General features: G+C 44.8%; 1 protein-coding gene across 1 annotated transcript; it reads left to right on the top strand.

Moving 5' to 3' along the window:
* Nucleotides 1-240: 240 nt before the first annotated feature.
* On the top strand, nucleotides 241-8,062 carry LOC104621255 (BRCA1-associated protein-like). Its single transcript, XM_010287686.1, has 6 exons — nucleotides 241-316; nucleotides 946-1,084; nucleotides 1,578-1,687; nucleotides 3,362-3,451; nucleotides 5,334-5,437; nucleotides 6,918-8,062. Exons 2-6 carry the CDS (start codon nucleotides 1,045-1,047, stop codon nucleotides 7,276-7,278), a joined length of 705 nt encoding a protein of 234 aa, XP_010285988.1. The 5' UTR covers nucleotides 241-316; nucleotides 946-1,044; the 3' UTR covers nucleotides 7,279-8,062.
* The last annotated feature ends 956 nt before the right edge of the window (nucleotides 8,063-9,018 follow it).

Below are 9,018 nucleotides of genomic sequence, written 5' to 3'. Positions count from 1 at the left end.
TGAAATGGCTTTGGAAGAACTGTTCTTCATTCTTCTGTCACTTACTGACTTTACAAACAGTAGCCTTGTGTGGAACGGAGGCAAATTTGAGTGGGGTAAATGTGAGCCGAGAGATGCACACACGTAAGGAGCGTCTTGCTGCATAAGGCATTTTCTTTGAGCTCTCTGGCTCTCTTTTTAATTACCGTAATACTAAGATGAAGCTCCTTGTGTCTAATCATGATGCTTATTGCCCTCTAGGTGTCCTGTCTGCAGATACTGCCAAACGCCTGAGCCAGTGGAAGAGAACAAGTGTTTTGAGTGTGGAGTTCAAGAAGTAAGTAGGTGGGTGGATGGTGAGTGAGATCTAGACTAGATCTGGCTGCACAGCTGCTCTGGTTGCTTTTGTGTTTAATTCTGTGGCTGATTTTACCAGTCAGTGGTATATCTGCTTTCCTTTTGAGTTGGAATCAGTACTGGGAAAGGATCTTACCTCCCAGGTTTCCTGTTCTGACAAATGTTTGTGATTCTTAGAAAGAAGTATTAGCACATAAGCTGATCGGAGTGTGTGTGATGAGTATGATAGCAGGCAGCTGAACTAACACTGAACTTGGTGGTCCCTGCTATTCTGTGCTCTTCAGAGCTTGCTTTTGTGGTCCTGCTGAAGTGCCTCATTCGTTAGTCAAAGCCATTCTTCCATCCATGCTTGTGGTGATCTGTCAATATACCCAGCACCTACAGGCTGGTAATTGGCTTGAATGAGCAGGTACCTCCTTCTCTTTAGCTGTCCAGCTGAGCAAGGCTTCAAAGAAGGAGGGCGAAAAGCAAACGTTGTTTGCTTTCTAAGGAAGTGCCTGGATGTACACAGCATCAGCAGGCCATTGGTGTCAGATCACGCTTTCTCAAAGTGCTGGTACCACTGCTTGACAGTATTATACGTACAGAGCTTTCTCATTCTGTTGACAGAACCTTTGGATCTGCTTAATATGTGGGCACATAGGCTGTGGCCGGTACGTGAGTCGACACGCTTACAAACACTTTGAGGAGACCCAGCACACCTACGCGATGCAGTTGACCAACCACAGAGTCTGGGACTATGCTGGAGGTAAGCACTCTGTCTTTCCCTCTTGTAGGATGACCTTGTTTGTAAAACAGTTTTCGGGACCCCTTAGTAAGAGTATTTGCGGTAGGGTTTGCTTGGAGACGAAGGGGTTTGCATCTCTACTAATACTTTGTCTTTTGGGAACATCTATGTCATCTCTAATAGTAGTTTTCATGGGTCTGTAGCAGATGGAGGAGGGAGAACATGATTCTGTAATGAACAGGGATGGTCCTGTAGTCTCTGTGGAATGTGTTTGTTACTCCCTTTCCACCAATTTGCCCTGAGGTATGGGAATGGGCTGTTGTGATAAATATCCTGTAAGGTGTCTGTGCAAAGTCTGCTAAATAACAAATACATCTGGTGTTGGCTTTCTGCCTTGCTGATATGCTGTTACAGCAGTCTGCATGGTTAATTGTGCTGCATAAAGTATTTCCACTGGTGTCAACCTGGGTGTTCTTAAGCTAAAACTCCCTGTGGTTGAATTTTCTCTCCTCAGATAACTATGTCCATCGACTGGTTGCAAGTAAAACTGATGGGAAGATAGTTCAGTATGAGTGCGAGGGAGATATGTGTCAGGAAGAGAAAATTGATGCCTTACAATTAGAGGTAAATATTTTGGACTCTGGTTGGACTCTGCATTGTGCTGCTGTGTGGAAGTGTTTCAAATCCAGATATGACTACAGGAAAATTACATCAGCTTATGCAGCAGACCTGCTCCCTGCATGTAGGCAATCATCTTTAGGCAGAAGCAGGATGTTTTTACTGCCCTTTAAAAAAAAAAAAAAAATCACAAACAAATACAAAACCACCAAAAAACCCTTTTTCTTGGCTCTGCAGAGCCAATGCAGCTAAGTGTAAGCTCACTGCAGCTTCATCCTGTGTTCACTGGTAGACTGAAGATTAGCTGGTTACGCTGCTAAAAACACGCAGGTCACTGGAGAGAAAAATGGCTTCAAATGCCCAGACTTACTCAGCAGGCCCTTCCTAGTGGATCTGTGACTTGGCTTAAGAGCCAGGATATGTATGGAACTGTCAGTTTGAGTAGTTTAACTTGTAAACTGAGTTGGTCTGTAGGAATCCATAGCTCCGTGCTTACTTTGGTTATCAAAGAAAGCTGACAGGCTCACCTGATACCAGCCTGTCCTTCTCCCTTCTTTTGAAGAGATAGTGATTATTTTGTACCTGTTGGCCAGCTTCTCCTATCCTAACTGGAAGGGTAAAGGAGAGAAACTCAAAATTACTGCTCCACTGAGGAGATACCCTAGTGTCTAACGCAGCTGAAATCATGCTGCAGTGTATCTGAGGAGGAAGAGCCTGTAGAGACCAGACTTCATAAGCTTATTGCTCAAATAAATATTTGGTTGCTTTTCCATGAATTTTCTGAGTGAGACTTAGATGCTAAACCAGCTATTTTTAACCCTTTCTCTTGGGAGGTTGGTTGCTTTAAAGCATGCAAGACCTCTCTCGCTTGTGAGATCTGAATGTTTCTAAAGAGAATGAATTTGACAGTGTATTTTGGCACTCTAATATTACCGAGAGCATTCAAGGCTTTTTGCACGTGTTTAATTCTGTAGTGAATGCCTAACTGGGTGCTTATTAACGTGATGATAAGAAATGATCACGTTTTTCAACCTTCTCATAACTTGTTTCGAGAACCAGCAGGGAAAAGATGGGATGTAAGGCATATATCCTTGTTCAGCTGCCAAAATAACTTTGGAATGGGCCGTACTTTTTGGAGAACAGTAATTGTGAATAGTTACACACAGCTGAGGCTGCTTTCCCAGAGACGTTCTTACAGCAAAGCTAGATGTGTGCACGTACCCTTCTGCCTTGGGTTTTGGGTTGTGATGGGGAACTTGGCAACTCAGCCTTTGAGATCTCAGACTCTCGTGACAGGGATGGTTGATGCTTCATTTTCCTGTGGAGTGTAAAATTTGTAGAGAGTTATCGCTACTAGTGTGAAAAATCTGTCTCCTCTTCAAAAAGTTGTTGGCAGGATGCTGGGTACGGCTTGGTGGAACTTTTACTTGATCCTTGCTGTTGTGTTCTAAAGGCTTTCCTTGACTTCAAAAAAAAAAAAAGAAGTGATTTGATTTTGAAATCAAATTGGTGAAACGCATCTGCTGGATCTGCAGTTTTCACGTATGTCCAGAATGTCCTATATGCTCAATTTCATCTGATTAAATTGATTTGTATATTGGAGCCCTTTGGGCTTCTTAATCAGCGTAGCCACCCTTACGTAAAAGCTGACTGTTCTGTGTGTATCTTCTGTGTTTATAGTACTCATACTTGCTAACAAGCCAGCTGGAATCGCAGCGAATCTATTGGGAAAACAAGATTGTCCGAATAGAAAAGGATACAGCTGAAGAGGTGAGCTCTGCTCTGGGCATGTGTGAAAGAAACTCTGCTGAAACGCTGTTAAGTTAAATGGGAGATGGAGCAACATACAGCCTGAATGTTGCGTGACGTGGCCTCGCATAGCCTGTTTCACTACCAGCTGAGAAAATTGGCTCCAAGACGTATCCCTTATCTCGCTGCTCAGATCTAGCAATTTGCTGCTCAGTGGTGCAGAAGTAGGTAGATTGCCTCCTAGATTGAAGGTTGATTTAAACGCGCTGCTCGGGAAACTGCAGCAGTGGTGAAAACAAGTCCGTGCTACTGCAGGATCCCTGCTCGCCGATGCCATCCGTCTCACGCTGACGTGTATCTCTAGGGAAGGTTAGTGTAGCACAGACAATATGACTTTAATTTGCTCTGCTGCAGAAAGTGGAAGCTGTCTTTCTGCTGCACATGCATAAAGATTTGCCCTTTCTTTTTGATCCCCTACCTCTCTCATCACCCTTTGGGAAAAGTTCAGAGTCTTGTCCTATGAAGCATTCTGTAGGCAGGGCTGCTTCAAAACGTCGTGAGCAAAAATCCAGTGAGAATATTTTAATGCTTTTCGGTCTACATAGATCCTTTCAACTAGGTTTAAAGTGAGTCAGGATTTAGGGCTGAGTCCTTAACTGAACTTTCCGTATGACTTCTAACTGCAGTTAAGTAGCGTTGTAAATGTAGAAATTATGATTATTGAAATAGTGGTCATTGACCTTGGTCTAAAGAACAGTCCCAGAAATCTTATGGAGGGCCCTATAAAAGGAAAAGATACATCAAAAATTGTCTTGCACGGGACCAGGAAACGCGATCCACAAACTGATTTCAAAGTGAAACGACTATGATGTATGCCCTAAATGTGGTTTCATGTTTAAAGATCCTTACAGTTTTATTCATGGCACTTGCTCCACGTAAGTCTGGTCTGGATCAGTGCCACCATGCAGTGTATTCCATTATCAGTGCTCAGGCTACTTCCCCAAATTAACCATCAGCTGCATAAACATTCAGTGATTAAGGCCGGAAGGCTTAAAACCTGCTCTGCACTGACTCTGGCATCAGTGAAGGCACCATGTGTGCTGACACTGACATTTATCCAGATTGCTCCTCCAGGAAAGCATTTTTCCTTTAAATTCCTGTCTCCACTACATGCAGGCGTGCTTTTGACACTAATATAGGGGAAACAAGTATTTCTGTCTATAAGTCTCCTGTAAGTCTTATGTTGGAGATTTTGACGTGTTCTGTGCAGTGCCTAGAGAATGAGAGCTGGCTTTTCTTCAGCAGTAGCAGTCTCGAGTTGTGAAGTAGAGGGGAAGAGGAAGCCCATGTACGTGTGGTTCTGTTTGCGTTTTGCATGAGTAAGATATCCGTGTCAGTAGGTCACTGCCTTATGACAGCAAGCTGCCGAGTCAGTGCTGAGCAAAGTAGCACGTTAATTTTCTGACTTTGACCATACTTATTCTAGATTTAGTTTAAAATGAGCAAAAGCCCAGCAGTATAAAGCCTTAAGATGAAAATTTAAGTTTGCTTACGGATACAAAAACCTCTGAGAGAATGGTTAAATGAATGCTTAACTGCAGTCAGTAAGAAGTTAAGGATCTAATGCAGCTTTTGTTTGAATGGGGTGCCTGGCACAGATTTGCAGCTTGAGTTGCTGTTCTGTGTGAGCAGCTCCCACGGCAACGTGGTTCCTTGTGTGGAACTGTGAAGTGTAATGCAGTGAGTCTTCATCAGAATTAAACCTTTTCTTGACTCAAAGCTTTTGCTTACCTGGATATAGTAATTGGTCAAAGTCTAGAAACCGCTCCAGAAAAATGAATGTCATAATGAAAGCACAGAGGACTTTGATCTCTTTGAAATGCCTGTGTGTTTGTTTTTACAGATTAACAACATGAAGACCAAATTTAAAGAGACCATTGAGAAGTGTGACAGTCTGGAACAGAGGCTGAATGACTTGCTCAAAGAAAAGCAGTCTGTCGAAAGGAAGTGGGTACCGCTGCCAGGTTTAGTTGCATGCAGCCATTAAAACTCCGTGCACTGACATCCAAAAAGAAAAAAATCTTGCTATTCCTGGGCAATTTTGGGCTATTTAAACTGGTATACTGAGAAGACAGCTTATTTTAAAAAAAACCCTCTAATTTCTGTAGGTGTTCACAAATTGAAAGTGCCTGTTGAGCGGAACACAGCTTTTGGGCTCGGATTTTTTTTTTTATGTGGTCTGTGTATTTAGCATTCAGTAATCCTTCCTCTGCCTGCTCGGAAGTAGACGCCAGTCTGTTTTGCAGTTGGCGGATACATCCAAAGAGAAGAAAGGCAGCTCAACAGAGGCATCTCACCCAGCACAGAGAAAAATGTAGATCTTGGGAAATGCCTAGATAAAAGACATCAAGCGTGGGGGCTGTGCAGATCAGTGTGGTGCAGCTCCCTAGGTGGGACTGCATGCTCTATTCCTCTAACCCCTGGCGCTGCTGCCTCTCCAGCAGTCCTGCTTGCAGCAGGGAACCCAGGCTAGTGAGCTGTGGTTCATGCAGCTCACCTTGATGGGTGGAAAGGAATCTCTGTATGATGCCAGCAAACTCTGAGGGTAAAAGCACTGAGTTGTTAGGAGCAGGGAAGCACTGTCTGTGAAACATGAAACATACTGATATCCTTGTGGGAGCATCTTGCTTCCGAGTGCCGTGGTATCTTCCGAGTCTTGTACTCGGAGTGTGGCGAGAGCCAGCATCTGGGAGTCCTTGATTGTCCTCAGCTCGCTAAGGACCCCAGATCTCTGCCCTTTTTGGCGCCTATTCCAAAAGTTGCAGATGTGTGTTCCGGCCTACAGTCCCATGCTTACACATACGCTATGTCTGTTGCCTCTGGCCATTGGTGCAAGATGGAATTGCCCAACTTGCAAGAGAAAGAATTCTCCAGCTGGGTGATGCAGTTGGAGGGGAAAAAGGAAGGGAAGGAGCTCTGCTTCACAACATCCTATTCCATATGCAGGTAACACCATACAGACAAGCAGGTGCTACCAAGCCTTAAGCTGGGTAGAAGATCCTGGGGGCACTTCAGAGTCCTCCTGTGTCGCCTCCCCTTTCCCATCTGTTTTTTGACATGGGTGTTGATTTCTTCTCCCAAGTAACCAGCGACAGGACAAGAGGAAATGGCCTCAAGTTGTGCCGGGGAGGTTTAGATTGGATATTAGGAAAAATTTCTTCACCGAGAGAGTGGTCAAGCATTGGCACAGGCTGCCCAGGGAGGGGGGGGAGTCACCATCTCTGGAAGTGTTCAAAACACGTGGGGACGTGGTGCTTCGGGACATGGTTTAGGGGACATGGTGGCGTTGGGTTAACGGTTGGACTTGATGATCTTGAAGGTCCTTTCCAACCTTAGTGATTCTGTGATCTTTTGCCAGAAAACCAAGTTCCAGGTGGTCTTGGTGGGGCAGTGCACTGCGTTCCTGACATGTGCTTCTATTTATAAGGTGTTCTCAGCTGAATAACAAAGTGGCTAAACTTTCCAACGAGCTGAAAGAGGAGCAAGAACTGAATAAGTGTCTGCGAGCGAATCAAGCCTTGCTTCAGAATAAACTAAAGGAGGAGGAGAGAGTGTTAAAGGAAACCTGCGAACAGAAGGACATGCAGATCTCCGAGATCCAGGAGCAGTTGCGGGATGTCATGTTCTACTTAGAGACACAACAGAAAATCAATCACCTCCCAGCTGAGACCCGACAGGAGATTCAGGAAGGACAGATCAACATTGCAGTGGCATCTTCTGCCAGCTCCGCTGCGGGGGGCACGGGCAAACCTTCTTCCAGGAGAGGCCGTGGCAAGAGGGGCAAATGAAAATCGGAACACCCTGCTCCTACCCTGAAACTGGTGGTAGGCCAGGCTCACCTCTCGGGACTCCGGCTGGGAATGCCCAGTTCACTAAAGCTCAGCTAGAAATTGTCTTCAGAGCTGCTCGTAAAACTGGCTGCCAGTCAGCGGAGGTGTCTGTGGTATTTAAAAGCATTTCACTGCACTATTTAGCTATTTTTAGGCAGATCTTAATGATCATTTTGCCTTCCTACCTTTTCAAAGCCCCTCCTATCATGCATTTGACTTTCTTCTTGGAGAGTGTACTGTTTTGGGGTGGGTGGGTGTGTATGTGTTAAACATCGCATTCCTAAGGGGATGCTATAGAGTAGGCTAGGCCCAGAGTGCAAGGCTTCTCCAGTTCTCCTCCTGGATTAAAAGTATTCTCAGTTAAGAAATTAATTTATTTAAGAAACAGTGTAAATTAGATTATATACATCTCCTTTTACTATGTGCAGTCCTGACACTGCAGAACTGCTAGTGCAAGGAGTAGAACTATAGTTTGGAAATAAAAAGGAGTGAGGTGTGGAAAATAAACCATCTTAGTGGTGTAAGAAGTTAAATGAGTCCTAAAGGCTTGTAATCTGGGATATTAAACGCTTTAAAGGGACTTACTTTTGCTACTATCTGTTTCTTCATTTTAAAGATGGCCGTTGAAAGGCCAGCGCTTGCTGCCTTTTGGGGCAGAAAGCATGAAGAGTTTTATATTCTGGAAACTGTTTAACATGGTTATTTTACAGGCACGTCTACAAATCAAATTGAGCTATCTTTGCAAAGACTGGTATGCGTTGCCTACTAACGGCTGCCACAGCGTTCCCATCCTCCCGGAGCGCGGTGCGTATGCGTTCCCTCCATGAGCTGCACGAGGGGTGTGTTGGCATGAGCTGCAGTGCTGCTAGCCGTAAAACGAGGTGAGGAGAATGCCTAACGCAGCGTTTTGAAAACCTCGCTTGCTACACGCCTGTACCCAGCCTTTGCCATAGCTGCAGTGCTGCTGCGCTCGGGTCTGCGGCGGAGCCCTGCGACTGGACTCTCGCCGCTTAGATGCGGCTGTTGTATCCGCTTACCGTGATCACAGAGCGCCGCCCATTCTGCTCCAAAACATGTCTCTGGCCAGAATCTTGGCTGGCAAAACTTTTCGTGTTCTTTGCCCTAAAGGTACACAGGTCCCGTAAGGGAAATTTTGAGGACAATCTGGGTGGTTTCTTTTTGTTGATTTTCACTTAGAGTATATACCAGGCTTGCTGCTCTGGAGTGGGAAGAGTTTTACCCTGGCTGCAGAAGTGACTGTCCTGGTTGCTGTGTTGCGCTCAGCAATCTGAGCATTTAAAGGCTAATCCTTTATTAAAAATGGCTGGGGGAATCCCACAGTTGTCTATTCAGGCCATACTATGTTCCTTTTTCCGTTGTTCAAACTGCAGGAACAGCCATGATCTTAGTCTGTAACACTGAAAATACAGCTCTTGACTTCAGCCAGCTCCAAACTGGAACAAAGAAATAAAACAGCTAGTCCTTTATTGCTAGAAGTTGTTCTTTTTGGCCTAGTGAAAGGAACGAGTTAGAAAAAATAGAATGACTCTCGGGAAGGCGAGTTGTTATAAGCTGCTTCCTGACTTCATGAACTGGAAGCATTGAACTTCCTCACTTGGAAATACAGAGTGCTTGTTCGTGCACTCACTGCATCCACTGCTTGGGTTTGGGGATCTGCCCCAATCATCTGGAACTTCT

Source organism: Phaethon lepturus, unplaced genomic scaffold, assembly GCF_000687285.1.
Source record: "Phaethon lepturus isolate BGI_N335 unplaced genomic scaffold, ASM68728v1 scaffold13855, whole genome shotgun sequence".
In the NCBI taxonomy this organism is placed as follows: domain Eukaryota; kingdom Metazoa; phylum Chordata; class Aves; order Phaethontiformes; family Phaethontidae; genus Phaethon; species Phaethon lepturus.
The sequence above is the reverse complement of the archived record's forward strand: the minus strand, read 5'-3'. Positions and strand labels throughout refer to the sequence as shown.